General features: G+C 46.9%; 1 protein-coding gene across 4 annotated transcripts in view; it reads right to left on the bottom strand.

Moving 5' to 3' along the window:
• The window catches only part of PIK3R3 (phosphoinositide-3-kinase regulatory subunit 3), a 58,129-nt gene that overhangs the window by 20,009 nt on the left and 19,717 nt on the right, over positions 1-18,403 (bottom strand). The window contains exon 1 of one of the 4 annotated variants that reach the window (XM_048946872.1): positions 11,012-11,867. The exons of the other annotated variants lie outside the window; for them this stretch is intronic. Within the exon in view, the coding sequence (XP_048802829.1) occupies positions 11,012-11,117 (106 nt within the window). The 5' untranslated portion in view covers positions 11,118-11,867. Of the gene's footprint in view, positions 1-11,011; positions 11,868-18,403 lie in introns of those variants that run through there. 4 annotated transcript variants of the gene reach the window in all.

Below are 18,403 nucleotides of genomic sequence, written 5' to 3'. Positions count from 1 at the left end.
AGAATTTTCCGAGGGCTGCAGGTCAGATAAGTAAAAACAAAGCAAGTTCAAGTGTGGGATTAACTCTATCTTACCGTTACAAACAATTACAACTACCAGACGCTGTGATAAGGTCAACTTTAAGTCACTCAGCACTTCCATGAGTTTGTTTAGTAAACTTCTTTCTGAAGTGTTCAATCTCCTCTCCCTGCACATTCTGACAAGCAGACAGCAGATCAGAAGATTTCTGAAGACAGCCACTCAGATTCAGGAAGGCTGACAAACAGTAAGTACCCTACAGACTGTAATACTGAGCTCCAGAAAGTATCAGTGCCATGGAAATGTGTGAGTAATCCATGGTTAGACCAGCTAACACTTTAATGATACAGTCCTCAAGGACAAAGATTTTCTCTTTGGAGGTATAGATAAGGACTTGGAATGAAACAAAAGCTAAGACCTCCCGATCTTGAACTGTTCTCTTTAGTTTTACTCAATTTCTCAACCTCTTTTTTCAATTTCTCAGACACTTTTAAGGCAAATACTCAAAATCTCTCATTCCCTCAATAGCCCTGTACCTGTCACAACTGCACAAGGTCCCCTCAGGGCAGTCACAACTTCAGAAAAAAGCCTATGCTGAACAAAGGTGCACTTGGCCTTGGTGGAAGTGCGTACCCAGTGCAAGCAGGAGCAGTGATGCACTACACTTCTGCTGAGATCTGCAGCTACAAAGAGGAGCACTGAGCGCACCTGCGGACAGCAGCTCAGCCTGCACTGCTGTCAGGTATGTTACCTTGGCAGCCGCACATCCTCCTGTGTCAGTTCTCCTGCCAAGACCCCTCTCTCTGAGCCCCAAACATCAGTCCCTTCTCAGCTGCCCTTCCCCAAAAGGCAGCTAACACGCACTGGAAAGTCCACAGGGACACAGAAGGAAGCTACTTGATCACATTACTGCTGGCCACAGAATCTCACATGCTCACATTTTTGCTCTACTCCCTTAAAAACAGGCAAGACGCCAAAGGCTAAAACATATTCAGAGAATTGAAGTCTTTCAATATCTCATTACAGAAAACAGCAGACAAGTTGGCAGGAAGCCAGGCAGGTTTCCAACAAAAACACTCCTATTATAGCTCTGCTTGTGTTTCTATGAACTTTCATAAAAACCAACACCTTTAAGAAATATTTCAGTTTTGATTAATTGACTTTTTTGATAAAGATCTGTTTTGTTTGAAAACTTCCCAACCATCCAGTCCGCTCCCACACCTCCCAGCCACAGCTCTTCCTCCTGCAGTCAGCCAAATTTCTGGTGCGCTCAGCTCTTCACCAACATCCACAGCTACTGCCCAGGTTAAAGGTTACTCAGTCCTGGACACCTGCAGACAACACCGCAGTGTGAAGGAAAGGAGCTGGCTCACATTCACAGCTCTCTCTGGGCATCTGACAAGAACCCATCGCTACCCCACAAGACTTGTTCCTTCACCGGCTGAGTTGGAAGATGCGCGCTGTCGGACACATGACTTCAGGATCTTTTCCTGTATTGTAAAGTAATATGGTATTTCCTTTGCATTTCACTCTTCGCATGAAACGGCAAAGCAAAAAAGGCCCAACTTCCCAATTTCCACTGCTTGATGAAAAATTGTTTGCCTTCCAACCCAGCTCACAGTAACAGCTGCAAAGCTCCAGCAGTGCCAGTTTCCATGACCAACAGCATTGAGGTAGCTGCCCCAAAGTCAGCACAAGGAAGATGAAAAGTCAGCACAAGGAAGATGAAAAGGACAAGCTCTCTTTCATATAGCAAGGATAATTAGCACATTATCAACATCTAGATACCAAATCAATAATAATTCTTTAGAAATTTTGCCATGTTTCATGGATTGCTGCTCCCTCACCGTCACATTTGACTCACCCCAGAGAAGAACAGCTTTATCTGCTGACCAGTAAGAGTCTCTCTGGAGTTACTCTTTGGGGCAGCCTCTTTGGCCACTACGTAGAGATAGATGTTGGATAAGAGTAAGGAAAGCACAATGACTTGCATAAGCATAGAGAGGTTCAGTGATAGAGAATGAAGTAGTCTTCATTGTGGAAGATGGACAGTGAAGCCAGCATGCAGTGCCACCACCATGCAGTTAGGAGATATACCAAAGCCAAGAGGAAAAAAAAGTAACTTCAAATGAAAGAGAAGCTTAAGGCTGCTATTCCCAGCTACTTCAAAGACTAATCATCTATCCAGATGGCAGGTACAAAGACAAAAACCAGCTCTCATTGGAGAGCAGAAATAATTTGGTGCTAGTGAGAACTTAAAATAATAATAATACAGCTGTAAATACATGTGACTCTTGCTGCTCCAAGCAGCACTTTTTTTCAGTTTACCACTAGTTTAGATCTTTGACAGCAGTATGTGAAAAGCTTCTCATACAGTACCTGTCCTTGCCATATGTCAAATATTTTCTACAGTTACTGAAGTAGATATATTTCAACACCACCTAAATTGCTGACAGAGAGCCATTTTAATCTAGATCAGAAGATGCAAATCAAACCAAACCTGAAGTTAGAAAAGTATTCACACATCATTATTCCTATGAACCTTGTTCCAGAAGGACACTGTATCAAAGCAGAAGTGCCAATCCATGCAGTCGCATGCAAGGTTTTAAATTTGGGTTTTTTTTTTTTGAGAGGGTAGATGAAAGGAAGGAAAGAATTCCTCCAAAAGCAAAGACAATATGGTGTAACATCAGATCTCAGTGCCTACAGAGGCTGAGACACAGGGTAATGCTATGGAAAATAAACATTAAAAAAAAAACAAAAACAAACTAGCTCCTGTAGATTTTTTCTTTCATGAAGAAGATGTGGAAAGAAACCATGAGTGGTAACCAGCAGAAGGAAACAGGAGGTTTATGCTTTGAAAGAGAAATCCAACCTGAAGTACAAGAGTCCCATAGTGATGCCAACGCAAAACTGAAGTTATTTTGCAGTGAAAGAACAAACAGATGAAGGGAATACAGATTGATGCTTTTGATTTCCCCAAACCCACACATTTTTGTGCTGAGAAACATGTTTTTTCCTAAACAACCAGGTGTCAGTTTTAAGGGTTATCTGACTTTAGAAGCAGTAACATATATATATGAACTATCATTAAAATAACATTTTTCCAGTTCATGAAAACTGGATGAATGTTGGAAGCAGTCACAGGTTGAAGCATGTGAAGTATTTTGTCTCCTCTTACAAAAAGATAGCTGGATGGAAGGTAGCCATCTCGAGTGTGTGGCTGAACTCAAAGCCAGAGAAGAGCTGGGATCCTGTTCAGCCACAGGAAAGCTTCAGAGCACATTATGCTTTGGCATCAGGGTTCACCAGGCAGCTGGTGGACATCCAGCAAAGCAGCCGGAGGCCTGTTGGAAAAGGCACCACTTGCTCTTTGCTTTTTTTTGAACTGTATGAATTTTTCCTAAAAAACCTCCCTGGGTGCAGCTACTTCTCTACAGAAGTGCACTAGAATCACTTAAAGTACAGGCATATATTCACTGAAGCACTGCAAAACCTTTGTCTTTTGATTGGAGGACACAGCAAAGATGAAGGACAATTAAAACAATCTCTTCAGAGGAGGTAACATCCACGCTCATTGAGCTGGGACTCATCACCAGCTCATATGCTGTAGTTTAGATTATGTGCAGAAAAGAGTTCTTGCTTACTTAGCTATTGTGCACACTGTCACAAGAAATGAGATAAAAAGCAGAAGAGAAAAGAAAACCTGACTCATGTCCACAGGGGCGTTCAGTACGCAAGCAGAGTCTGCTCTTTAAGCTTTACTCACCAACATACTTCACAAAAACAAGTTTCCAAAAAACAAAAAAAAAAACCAGCTAGAATGCACCAATTGCTTCCATGGAGCCCAAGCTTTAGGGCAACCTGTTACTGCAGTCTAACAGTCCTTTTGATGATAATAAAACCTAACCATTAAAATACACGAGGAAATGCTGATAAAAGTTTTCTTTATGCTGCTGTTTCTAGCGTTCTCCAGCTCTCTGCCCAAAAAAATGACTCACTAAACAATCAGCATGAGATGATGTAAGGCACCCAACTGCTCTCAGTAACGGGCGCAGATGTGTACGACCAGCTATGCCTCTCAGTTTTCCCAAGCTGTAGAGCAAAGATAAGCCTGAATAGCTTCATTCTGGAGTAAGATATCACACAGGCAATGGCAAAGACAGAAGTCAACTCTGCTGCTTGGGAAAATGATATTCCCCAAAGGAAACTCCAAGAATCTTCTTCTTTTAAGCAGGTGAGTTAGTAGGAAACACCACAGCAATTAACTTCTGTTAGGTTTCATAATGAGATACAGAACTGTTCAGAGCAATGCAGAAATAACGTTTGCTGGGATTAGAACAGGCTCTGATTACAAACAAGCATGCTTTCTTCCATGTTTTACTTTGCATAAGCATACACCTTTTCAGAACATGCAGTCAAACAACTCCCTTCAGTAACCTTCCCCTCTCCACCTACTTCTACGCTATCTGAAAGCCTACAGACAAACGTGAGCCTTTTAAAGCAAGCCCTCCCATCTCAAGCAAAGTATCGTTTTACTTTATATTAACGATGCTATTTTTTGCATTTGTGTATTTAATTGAAAGCTGATGAGTGATACACTTTAACAGTTAGAGCCATCAAAATGAAAACCATGCACAAGGAATGCAAAAGCAAGTCTGAAAATGCAATTAGAAGTTTAGAAATTAAAAATGCTTACAGCAGTCGTTAAGCAAAAAGGCCGGTAGAGAAATGTAGGTATAAAAAATGGAATATGTGCATTTTATGTCATGTTCTGTACAGGAGCTGAGACTCCATTTCAAGCCGTTTTTCAAGGATCACCAAGACTGTAAGTGATAGAACTTTATCTATTTCCTCCTCTACCCTAAGATCAGTCTGCACAAACTCCCTTTACACAGTAAAGAAACTCTCATCCCCCAGCACCTACATTTTGGAAACTGAACTTCCAGCAAAACTCCAATTTGCAATGAAGACGCAGCTGCTGCAGTGCTGTGCTGTTGATGACATGTACCAGTAGAACTACTCCCATTTTTTAAGATGTCCAAGAGCAGAATTTTTCTTTGATAAGCTTCTGGAGTCAGCTCAGATAAGCTGAAGGACAATACTGACAACGCTATTAAAATCTGCATCTGTTCTCCCACTGGAAAAGCAGTCAGGCATAGACATGCAGCATTCACCTACATCTGGCTACTGTATACCACAAACCCAATTTGAGAAGCCACATTCAGTTTCCACAATAACATTGATAATGATACAGTACGACTTGTATCCAAGTAAACACTGCCCTTCAGATCAGAATCCCATGTTTTCCAAGTTACAATTATAGTATCACTCCCCTAAAACAAGGGTTGTCAAATTGTATATGAGAAGAAAATAGAAAGTATAATGAATAAATACATGTTCTCTCTTGGATACTTGTCTCACTTACACAATGGCAGAGCTGCTTTAGCAGAGCAGATGAACCAGAGCAGTCTATAGATAATTCTTTGCCCTTCTCCATCTTCACTATTAAGAGATGTTGTAATAAGAAAATTGATACAGGTGGTTTTAAGCTGTAATAGGAGACAAGGAAAAGTAATATTCTTGAAAAAGTTGTTTGAGTGAAAGTATGAACACAGTCAGCCATACTTGGCCCAACAGCCTTAGAAAAGGTAGCTCTTACACAGCTCCAGGACACCCATTCTGTTACCTGCTCATGAACACATTCTGCATTGGTAAGCCAACTTCAAACTTGTGGTTTTCTTCATAATCCACACAAGTGAAACTAACCTCTAATTTGTAGTTGAGCCAAATATCTTTGCTGACATCTGTATCTGAAATCCCAGTGGAACACTCTCACTGATTCTCATCCAAGTGTGATAAAATGTATTCAGTGATTACACATTTTATCATCAACACAACTGATAATGTATCCCAGACCTACAGAGGAAAAGGCACAATTCAGTCCTACTAATTGGAAGTGAGGTAATGCACAGCTAGTTATGGTTTTGGTACTCTGGTAACTTTGCAGTCAATGCTCTGTTCAAAAACTGCACTTCTGGCAGTAAATACCATTTGTAGATCTGAAGAGATGTCACAAAACAAACAAACAAACAAACAAACAACTAAACTCAATCCAGTAACCTATTTTCTTGTCTTTCCAGACACATCTTGTAGCAAGAACAAACACGAATGAACCACAGACACAGTCAGTTTTCTAATGCCAGTGCACAATGCTGTTATGGCTGTATTATTTCATAGTAATCCTGACAGAAAGTTCAGAAGCTGCATTAGCCATTTGCAATTCATGATTCCAATTTTCTTAGTAGACTCTGAAAATTATTTAGTTGCGCCTAGCATTATTTGCTACCTACAGCTACTACCTTTTACCAGCAATGCCATTTATTATGCCAAAAGACAAGCAAGAAGAAGAAGAAAGTATCAAGTACTTCAAAGGAAACAGCAGTCACCCTGCTGGCTGTCACTGCTTTTGCTACTGTGTTAGCTGTACTGCTCTAAGGAGCATTTTGTAAGGCTGGCAGGACTGCATCTGCAATCCCACTCCTGTGTCTAAGATGGATTGAGAGCTAGAAATCCATAAAGGCCTTGGTTTTTACGTTTTGGAGGCTTTTCACTCTCTACTTTTATTGCTTTTTTTTCCCACAGTAGCTCATATGGTGCTATGTTTTGGATTTGTGATGAAAAATAGTGCTGATAACACACCGATGTGCTAGTTGTTGCTGAGCAGCACTCGCACAGCGTGAAGGTCCTTCCTGTTTCTCACACTGCCCTCGTATCTACGAGGCTGGGACACACAAGAAGCTGGGACAGGGCTCAGGCCAGACAGTTGGCCAAACCGATATTCCATGCCATGTGACGTTGCACTCAGCAATAAAGGCTGGGAGGACATTCAGAGTCGCTGCATTTGCCTTCCTCGGTAAAAGCTACTTGTGATGGAGCCCTACCTTCCTAGAAATGGCCGTCCATCTGCCTGCCAATGTGAAACAGTGAATGATTCACTACCCGACGACCAGCAAGGCAGTTTGGAACTGGAAACTCCCCATGGAAGCGGTCACAGCCCCAAGACCGGCAATGTTCAAGAAGCACTGGGACAGTGTTCCCAGATGCATGGTTAACTCTTACTTTTCCCTCTGGCGAAAAGTGGAGTTTGGAGTTGGGCTCCATAATCCTTATGGGTCTTTTCCAACTCACGGTATTCTCCGATTTTGTGAATCCCCTATTTTGCTTTGCTAGCATGCACAGCTTTTGGAGGGAGAGAGAGAACAGCTGTGTGATGTTGAGCTGCCAGCCGTGGTTGATCCATAACATCCCTTTTTGTCACCCAGTGTGGGGCTCAAAGGGTTCCAGATAACAATAAATTTGATTGGAACGTGCTAGACTGAAATTGTAGATGTTATATCTACTTAGCTATTAATTGGCAGGCTCCTGCACTTGCTGCAGGGCTTGCCTACCTTACGATATACTGGACTGCAGTCCATGTTAGTGGCTGCTTGTTGTTTTTCCTATAGTTTTTACCACTTTACTCTGCTGTGCCTGGGAACGTTTTCATATCAGCAATGGCCATGCACCTGGGCTGACAGATGGCCAGGGCACTGCTGCTGTTCAAGGCAGGCTGGAATGCCAATGGAAACTCAAGTCAAAAGGACTGGGGCTGCAGACAAATCCAAGCAGGAAAACGTACATCCCAAAGCATCTCTGTGGATAAGGCAATGCTGAAACACCTCAAAGCAACTGTGGGTAAGCCCACAAAACAAGAGGTACATCTGTGGCACATGGTAAAGCTGCAGAGGAGCAGGGCCACCCCTAAGGGACTGTGGCACACGCAGCAGCTTTCCCCTGTGAGCATGGAATCTTCTGATACGAGTAAGCAATCTTCCTCCCTTCCTTTATAGCACCTTGCTGTTGTGCTGATCCTTCTCTCATTACACCTCTGGTGAAACACCTTTTCCCATCATATTGATCTCTCCAATTGTTACACCCTGCTAGCTCATAGGCTGGGGTGCACAATAAGCTGGGAGGGAATGCAGCCAGGACAGCTTATCCCAACAGGCCCAAGGGAGGTCCTCCGTGCCCTATGACATTGTGCTCAGCAATAAAAGCTGGGGAGGGGCATTCAGAGCTGTCACTTGTCTTCCCAAAAAACAGTTATATGTGATGGATGCCTTCCTAGAAATGCCCACACATCTGTCTACCAATAGGCTACTGTGAATTAATTCCTGATTTTGCTTTGCTTGCACACACAGCTTTTGTATTAGCTATTAAGCTGTCTTTATCTCTACCCATGAATTTTCCCACTTTTATCCTTCTGATTATCTCCCCCATCTCATGTGAGGAGAGTGAGGGAGCAGCTGCATGGTGCTGAGCTGCCTGCTGGAGTCAACAACACACATTCACTGCCTGACCCCACATTTGTGGGAGCTGGAGAAAACTCCTGTGCAGGAGAAGTATCAACTTGATTGTTTTTAAACTTCTGAGCAAGCCTTTGAGCAACCATGCTTCAGGACTTGCTCTGAGCATCCATTTACACCTCCAACATCTGACCAAAAGCAGGAGCAAGGTGATAAGCTGCTGCAGGTGCACTGAGGTCTGACAGGAACGACTCCAGACTGCCTGCTATCACAGGGTTTAATTTCTGCATTGTTATCATGCAACACTAAGGTGGGTATTCAGACAGCCTGCCAAGATAAATTAAAGGTCTACTGGCTCTTAACAAGAAACAGTATCCCCATCCTTGACTTAGAGGTTACAGGTGACACCGCACATTAGGCTCACCTTGCTTTTGTCTTCTGCCTGCAGCTGAGATACTAAAACGTAATCACGAGCAGTCATGCGTGATTTGAGACATTTGGCTCCTGGCATCAGTAAATGCCCAGTATTGCAGCATAAAGACCAGCTGGGGAACTCTTCACGCAAGTTCTGTGAACAAAAGAACGCGCTGCCTTCCTTTGGCAGCAGGTAATTCACTGCATGTTGTTAGTTTGCGTGCTGTTGAGAAAACATATTGCCACCGTTCAGCTGCTCAGGAGCTCCAGTCACTGCACAAGGGAATTCTATACTGAAAACCTTCACCAATTTTTCTTGGAGGTGGGCCAAACAGAGCTGTGGTTGTTACTGGGTGCAAATGCAGCGACTTTATCCCAAGGTATGCAGTGTCTGAGTCCTCCAAACAAATTCCTCTATGCTCCCCTTAGGGATGACCTATCAGCCCAGACCAGAGAATGCTTTTCCACCTTACCTCTGGAGGAGGCCACACTTTCTTTCCCTCCCTCTGCAATTTAAAAAAGTTATACTTCTGTCAAATCAGGACATACACATGGGGACCATCCCACGCATCATTTCCAGCTCTGACTTTTCTCGTTTAAAAAACACGAAGTACAGAGTTACTGAATTCACTGGGGGATCTGCACGTAACACTACGTCCTTTCACAAGCTGCTGTTTGGAACATGTAGAGTCTCAGCCCCCAACAACGTTTCAACAATGCAAATATTGGCATTATTAATGACAGAAGCACTGTTTCTGCTTTTCACTTTCCCCAGGCTGCATGGCACTTCTGCAGGAATACTGACAAGTGTTTTCTGTGCAGTTCAGTTAGATCAATTCCTTACAGCAGCCTCCTCACACCAAGCTTTTTTTTTTTTTAATTAAGAAAGCCCAACACCAATTGTTTGAAGTCACTTACAACTGAACTCCTTTTTTCTTCTTCCTTTTTTTTTTTTGCTCAATACGAGTAGAAACAAATATTAACTGTGTAAACAGTTAAAAGCATTTACAAAAAAGATAGCCTTTGAAATTCATAGAAGCAAGAAAACGGATTTGACTGAACTTCACGCTTTCAGGAGAAGCATCTAAAAATAGGTAGTGTCAGCTATGCAAGAATTTAATGAGCAGTGGCCAGCACTGAGAGATCTGTCCAATTTTTACAGCGTCAGAGTTAGCAGAGGAAATGACTGCAGGTCCAGAGATCCAGAAAGCTGAAGATGATCCTCCCCCACCCCTTTTGATTCAAGTACGCACATACCTATGGAGAAAAAGAGCTCTCTGAGCTGAAGCAGACTGAATACATAGGAGACAGACGCCACAATTCAAGCACAGGTTGAAAAGCACATTTTGAAGCTCTGACAGTGCACGCTATGCAGATCATTCCACTTACAAGTGCTTATTTAGGATTTCTGATGCCTATTTTACCGAAACATACAGATGAGAGAGCTGAGAACACAGGGACTCTTTGGTTACCTTCCTGCTTGCAGTCACTTCCACTCTTTGAGGCACAGAGATTGTCGTGTGTCGTCCCCCCCCCCCCCCCCCATCCACATATGCATTTTTTAACTCATTACCAAAGACAGAATCACACCGTTCTCCCTGCACTTGTAAACCTTCCTCTGGCAGAAAGGAAACTTTCCACCCCAACTAAAAACTTCAGGCAAGTAGAAGACGATGCATTTCTCTGCTTTCAGCGCTGGCAACCAATGAAAAAAAGTTGCACCGAAGCCTTCTGAATGAGGCTATAAAGTGTTATGAAAATAACGCTGCCTCAAGGAAAGTCTTCCAACCTATTTGCAAGCTTTCCCCAGCCACAAGAACAGAACCCAGAAACAACACACACTTAATCTGTCAGTGCTGGAGAGAGAAAAAGGGTCTCAGAAAGCGTAAAAACTATTAAACTGAAAGTGAATGGAGCTAGGTAAATTACCCCCATCAAAGTGTTACGGGCACATAAAAGCACACAGGTGAAGAGGCTAATAAAAGCACCTCTCCAGCAACGAACGCAGATATACAGTTTTCAATAAAAGGTGGTTTTCCTGACAAAAAGCAGCCCAGGAACACAGAGCAGCTCTCCCACTGCCCCATCCACGGCAGCCCACACCCCAATCCCAGCACCGGGGCACCCACAGACAGCGGGCTCTCATGGCTCTGAAGTTCAAACCACTTTCAGCCCAATTTGCACCCACCCCTCCCGCTCCCTGGATGCGCCCAGACGGCTCAGCTCCGTACCTGGAGGGTCCATCTCAATGTAAAAGATGAGCTCAGTGGAATAGGGCATCATCACCTCCCTCCAGTCCGTGTCATCGCGGTCCATATCCCACACCGTGTTGTACATCGCGGCAGCGCGCCTCTCTTTGCAGTTAATTATTTAAAATGCAATAATAATTTTTTTTTTAAAAGAAAAGGTGGGAAAAGGCTTCCGACAACAACCCACCTGCTCTAAAACAACGCTTCGGAAAAAAAGAAAAAAAAAAAGAAAAAAAAAAAAGGACAAAAGATGTCTAAATTAAAGTTAATTAAAAAAAATGAAGCCACACAAGACACCTCAGGGCTGCCCTGCAGGACCTCAGACAGGCAGCCGTACGATAGATATATACGATATATATAAATCGCCTCTCGCTGTTTGTTTAAAAAGACACCTTTCCACAGAAAAGCCACTTTCCTGAATTCTCTCTAAAAATCGCCATTTTCGGGGTATTTTTAAAAACACCTGGCGGACGGCAAGACAAAAACCCGGCACAAAAGGGGGCACAGCGGCGGCTCGGGAGGAGGCGACTGCGCTGCCGGATGGAGCCCGAGCCGCAGCCCGAGGAGAAAGGAGGGGGCGGCGGGAACAATACCGGCAGCCGAGCCCGGCCGGGCAGCGCTCAGCCCCGAGATCAGCGCCGGGCGAGCAGCCCGCGGCGGTGCCCGCCGTGCCCTGCGTGCAGCCCTGCGTGCAGCCCGGCCTGGCTCAGCCGGCGGCTCCGAGCGGCTGCGGCGGGCGCTGCTGCTGATGCTACTGCTGCTGGCGGCGGCGACCCCTCGCTCTGCGCGCCGCCGCCGGCCCCGCTAGGTTTCATTTTAAGAGGCTCTGAGGGGCCCAACCGTCGCCAACCGCCTCTTGCCGAGCGCGAGGCCACGCCCCCCCCGGCGCCGCGCGGGTGGGGCGAGGGGGCGGGGCCTCGAGGCGCCTTTATAAGCGCGTCGGGGAGCCGGCGCTACCACGGGAGAGCAGAGGGGGGGACCAAGCCGAGAGAAAGGGCGAGCGGCCGTCTTTGCTCCGTCAAAATGCACCCGACAGAAACCTTTCCAAAAACACATTCCAATGTCTCTTCGCTTTATTCTTTTTTTACCGGCTCCCAGTTGCCTCTCCGGCCGCTTTTTCAGCCCGCTTTTCACAGAGGTGCCCCCTGTTCTGAGGGGACGGGGGCGAGTGGCGCGTCCCGCGGCTGGCCCGTCGCCAAGGGGCTGCCGCCGCGGAGCACGCGCGAGAGACGGGGGGAGCGGAGCCCAGTTGCCGGAGCTGCTGCCTTTGTCTGAGGGAGCAGCGAGCGCCGGGATTGGTGGAGCGTTCCGAACGGCTCGTCCAATCAGATGGCGGCGAAGCCGGCCGGCTCGATGGTGGTTGGCCGGCAACCCCGGTTACTAAGCGGGACAAAGGGAGGCGAGCGCCGAGGGGGAGAGGGGGACAAAGGGGTGCGGGCGCTTCGGGGCTGCGGTGCCGGGGTCGGAGCTGCTGTGCCGGGGTCAGGGTTGGAGCCCCGTGAGCCGGCCGGGGGGTGCCGGTGTGGGACGTAGCAGCGCCTGGGGGCCGGTGAGGTTCCCCCAGTGCCTCCCCAGCACCAAAAAGGCCGGGCGCAGCGCTGCGGGGGGCGTGAAGGCGGCCATCTCGGCCCGGGCCTGAAGCGGCCTGAGGAGCGGCAGAGCGAGAGCCCTCAGGCGTGGGGAAAGCGGAAAGCGGAAGCGGCACAAAAAAGCACCGAGCTTGGGTGCTCTCCTTGCACTATAAACGTGGACAGTGCGGTTATTAGCGATGCCCTGAGCGGCACGCAGCCCCCGGCAGGGCTCCCGAGCGGGGCCGAGCCTGGCGTGGCGCCCAGCCGGCCTGTGGTTTGCCCACGGCCTCAGCGCTGCTCCCACGGCAGCTCAGCACGGTGTTCAGCACTGAGCCTCACGCAGCCCTCTGCAGATAAATTAATTTCATATCCCCGTCCGCACGCTGATTAATCTATGATAAGCAGCTACCATTCCTTCTTCTAATTTTTAAATTAAATGTTTGTGCTAATGCAAGACAGCATCTCGAGCTTGATCGCAGTGAATTGCCCTCCTGTCAGCAGCCTCCCTCCTGCCCAGTGATGCTGCAGAAGGTGCAGGTGGAGGTGGGGCTGAGCTGCTTCAGTCCCATCTGAGCTGAGGAGAGGGGCTGCTGGCCCTGCTGCCGCCCCCAAACTTTGATAAGCAGCTCCTGGGGAGGTTGAGGCTGAAATTTGTTCCCCCCCCCCGACACTCCTTCCTGCACCTCGTTATGAGTTCCACCCACATAAGACCTAATTACTTGGCTTTTATGCCGGCAAAGTGGATTTCATTCTTGCCGTTTCCCATGATGGTTGCCTTCATTTTCATGGCGGCACTGATGGTTACAGCTTATTGATGTTTTCACTTTAGTGATTTAAAGCAGAATACATTTTGTTATTAGCACTGGTTCCTCTCATTGCTGCTTTAATCAAAGACGCAATTTAAGGCGAAGGATTGCATGTAATGGTAAACAGTAGGATAATGCCTTGAGAGAACAGAATATTAATGTGTTTTTATTTCTCAAAACTGAGCTTATAATATATCCAGGATTGCTTGGCTCCCAACACAGACACATGGGGCTCTCCCTTTCCCAGCACTGGGGGCAAGCGGCTGTGTGTGTGCTGGGACAGAGGGACACATGCGTGTCACATCACAGCAGTGCCTTTGGAGTGAATGAGCAAGATGAGGGGAGTGCTGAGCGCACAGAGGTGCTCTGGCTGAACCAGAGGTCACCCCACATCTGGAAAAGCTATGACCAAACACTGAAATAACACAATACATGTCTTTTCCAAAAGGTCTGCATTGCAAAGAAAGACTGAAAGCAAGATCTGAGAGCAGTGCACTGTCCCTCCAACATATCTCCCATCCCAGGGTCAGTGGCTCCTTTCCAGTGGACCTGACAGTTTGCATCTCAAGTCAAAATTAAATATTGAAGTTTTGGGCACTTGCCTGTGCTTCAGGCGGTGCCGAATGGCTCTGCGCTGAAAGGCACCAGACACAGAAAAGCCATTTGTGCCAAACTGCTTGGTTTCCTCTTTACTGAGCCACGATCGTGTGATCTCTGACAGCTGAATGTGGGCCACAACAGGCTGTTATAGCTGGAGGACCGTGAGAGGAAGGGGGGCTGAGCCCACGGTGCTGCCAGCCCAACTCACTCAAAGATGAGAGATTTTGGGGTGGGCTGAGTACTCCTGAGAGCTGAATACAATTGCCACTATTAGTAGAAGCTCCGACCCTGCTAGAGGTTTGTTGGCACAAAGCAGAGCCTTGACCATGCACCATTCCATTACCAGCCTTGCACTGTGCAAGCACTGGGATCTGTGAACTACTGAACCTATGGCTGCATCCCGCACAGGATGGAGCAGACTGCATCTTCCCCTGCAATTACACAGTCCCAGCCCCTGAAATACCACAGAGACTGCAAAGCATTTGCCACCAGATTAAGGGTATTAACCCCTGTGCTATGCTGAGGTGACGGGGTGAAGTGACAGCAGGTTTCCTCCCCATGTTTCCTTCTGCTTCTAGCAGGGACTGTGCCTCCTCCTCGATGATTTAAAGCTTTGGTTTGTACCCTTGTAGGCTGCAAAAGTGTTGCCTTGCTCCACCCCAGCTGTGGCCACATTTCTGTGGTGAGGAAAAGCTCGGCAAGCATCCCCAAGTAGGGTGCTTTGGTTTGAAAATTATATATTGCATGAAAAACCTGTATTAAAGAATAATATGTGGTTACAAAAGCATCTAAATGAAACACTTCTATGTTAGGAAGTGTCTTATTTACAACTGGCTGGGCAGCCTGCATCCCCTTCTCTGGTGCTGGGCACGCTGCAATGAGAGGGGCCAAAATACGGGCTCACGTACACAGGGATTGCAGTACAATGCATGCACAGAGCTGGACTTGCAAGAAATCATACATTTGGCATTTCCTAACTTAAAAGCACTTGGCTTTGCATTGTAAACAACATTCTTTTAACATTAAAAAAAAAAAAAAAAAAAAGCATAAGGTCTTTTAAATCAATTAGTACAATATAGGTTAGGAGAGGGGTACCCAGGATGGGGGCAAGAGGGGTGGGCAGGGGGTGAGGGAAAGGACACGGTGCTCCAGAGTGCTGCTTTGGCAAGCAGTGCTGGGCCAGCTCTTCAGAAAGTTCACGTTCAGTTATTGTGTTGACAGGCTGCCAAAGTTTTCCTGAGGAATGCAGGCAGCAGAAGGGAAATGGCGATTTTCAAACTTTTCTTTCTTTTTTTTTTTTTTTTAATAACTCAGCCAAACCAGAGTGGAATTTCATGGGAAAAGCGAAAGGTACATCTCTAGCCTCAGGGCATCATTGCTGCCAAACTTCAGAGGAGTGGAGGTGTCCGAACATCTCCGGAGCAGCACACGCTCATGTGCTCATATCCACCCCCAGCATCCCCTCTGCAGGACAGTGCTCCCACCCGGCTCCCCCAGAACACTCACACTCTTACATAAACCAAACCTCCGCAGCGCCAAAGCAGAATGCAAATCCTGTTCAAAAGGATTGCAACTTGGACACTTGGATCGTCCCCATCCCAGTGCCAGCCCGCAGCTATGCACAGTGCTCCAGGACCCATGGCCCTACAGTGGGCACTTTTCTCCCCACACACTGCCAGCACTTAGGGTCCTTTGCAGAGGGGCAGGGCTGCCCACACCCTGGGCTATGGCACTCCGGGGTCCGTGGGGCCATGGAGCTGCCATTCACCTTCTATCTCCGCCTACACTAATTCCTCCTGTCATTTCACCAGCAAACAGAGTTAAACGGAGCAATCCGTTACAGGAGAACCCTGGCAGACCGACTGTGGAGGGTTTCAGCCATCCCCATTTACACTGGCTTGAAAAAAAAAAAATTGCCTCGGGCAGCTCCAGTTACAGAATGATCAGACCACACTCCGGTCCCTTTGTGCACTTCACATCTCTGTCACCGTGCCAGGGCCTCGCCTGGAAATGGTGAGCAAAATGGAAGGAGACTTGTAACAAGTTCAGAGAAATTAGGGAGAAAAGAGCCACCTTCCCCCAGTTCTGCAACCAGGACATTTTTGAAATGTAACACTGTATAGGAATTTTAAATATTTTTCACTTCCTTTATTCATTACTTTAATGCACTGGCACTGCTCGCTCGGATTTTTTTTTTTTTTTTTTTTTTTTGCAAGGAATGTACAATAACCACTCTGTAAATTCCTCAGGTCTGATTTTAAGAGGAACTGTAGAACTTTATTCATGGAGGAGAGAAATAATCCCAATCCCTTCCTGCCATAACTCTTTCTTTTAATAAACAGAGCAGCTCATAGTTTAATCACACTGCGAGCATTGGAGAGAAGAATGCAGCAGCAAATCTGGGGACACAGAGATGTCCCTGTACTGCTGCCACCCCTGGGACCTGAGGGTCCCCAGGTCTGGAGGTGGCACAGCACAGCACCTCTCGCTGCTGTTGGATAGACCCAGAGCAGGGACTCCTGGGGGTGTGAGAAGCCATCCATCTGGCCTTCCATCCAGGCCAGGAATTCAGCGCAGGCGGCGCATTGGCTGCTGCTCTCCTCGCAGTTGCACGCATGCAATCCATCGTGTGCTGCTCCTTGCTCCATGCGCTTTCCCTGTCACTTTTCCCAAATGGAAACATGGCTCTGTTTGCTTTGGAGATCATTCTCCCTGGCTTTCTCTGCTTAGCAGTAAATAAGTGCAAGAAAGAATGGCCTCTGAATGCCGAGTGGAGAAATAAAACAAACAGCCCTATGTAGGGTTAGTGCTTATAAACCACTGCATGGATGTGATGCCTTCACTGGGCAACCAGAGATTGGGACACCATGATTTGGTTGCATAATTCTGAGTTCCCAAGTGAAGAGCATCAGTTCAGGTTGGATATTAGGACAAATTTCTTCTCAGAAGGAGCAGTGATGCGCTGGCACAGCTGCCCAGGGGGGTGGAGGTGTCACCATCCCTGGAGGTGATCCAGAACCATGGCGTTGTGGCACTGAGGGATGCGGTCAGTGGGCATGGTGGGCTGGGGTTGGACTGGGTGATATCAGAAGACTTTTCTAGCCTCAGTGATTCTGTGACTCTAATTTCTTGGAGGCTAGGTGGGATAAAGTAAAGAAACAGATACTGATGGATGGCCCTAACATGTCTTGTTTTGGAAAGCCCATCCAGTTCCAACCCTAACTACCATGGGCAGGGACATGTCCCACCAGGTCAGCTGCCCAAGGCCCCATCCAGCCTATCCTTGAGCATCTCCAGGGATGGGGAATATCCCTTCAGCAAGGGCTGTTTCCTTATCAAGTGCTACCTTCAGTCCCCAGCCATTTGGGTGAAAGCTCTTCATAAAAGGAGGGGGAAGATTAATATTAAGATTAAGATTAATGGGAGGTTTCCACTCCCAAAGTACTTCGGAGCCATTTTTGCACAAAGCCAGAAAAATTTATCCCCGAAGGAGAGAGAAAAAGAAAAACATATCAGACAGAGTTATGAGTGCCTGAATGAAGGGTTGGTGGGAATGGAAACTTCCACATCACTGTCGCCCTGGGCTGCTGTGGTGTGATGCTCTGGGGTGGGAAGGCTGTTGGGGTCTCAGCAGTGTCTGCAGCCCCAAGATTCATGTGCACCGATGACATGAGACTCTCGGTGCTTTCCAGTTAACAGTAAGATGGGGAAAAAAATCCTTTTGATAACGGACAAATAAATGCAAAATATGATCCCAAAGGCTTCTCAAGGGCTCAGAGGAACTCTTCTTTGAGCCAGCTCTTGGCATTTCTAAGTGCTTGGGGTTACCCATCCAAGAAAAGGGATGGAGCACATGTGTTCCTCACCTACCTCCCACTGCTGCCTTTAAAGGATAGCTAGAGTGACACCTCAGCAAGGCACTGATCTCACACTCATCCAAGAAAGAAGAAATCCCCACAGTCCTTCTGATGGAGATTGCAACCTATGGAAGCTACAGTGGGACAAGGAAGCTGCCCAAACAACTCATTCATTGTTGTGATGAATGAGATGGTGAATGGAGATGGGGATGGCAATGTGGGGATAGCACAGAACAACCTGAGCTTGTGATTGGCCAAGAATTGGGACCGGAGGGCCTTAGGGATGCCTGTGGGCATCCCTGCTTAGCCCCACACCGGCAGCAGGGACAGGGAGCCCTTCACTTCAACCAACACTGCAGCAAATCCCATAGGATAAGTATTCATAACTCCTTTGGCTGGGGCAGCCCACATTTCCCATAGCTACTGCTTCCCAGAAGCCAGACGACGTCTCAGCCCTGGCTCTGCTGCCTCGGCTCATGCTTCCTTCCCATCCCAGCCTGCAGACCTGGCACAGAATTACTGCCTGCTTTGCATCGTGCT

The sequence above is a fragment of the Lagopus muta genome, chromosome 5 (genome assembly GCF_023343835.1).
Source record: "Lagopus muta isolate bLagMut1 chromosome 5, bLagMut1 primary, whole genome shotgun sequence".
NCBI lineage: Eukaryota > Metazoa > Chordata > Aves > Galliformes > Phasianidae > Lagopus > Lagopus muta.
This window is presented reverse-complemented; position numbering and strand designations above follow the sequence as displayed.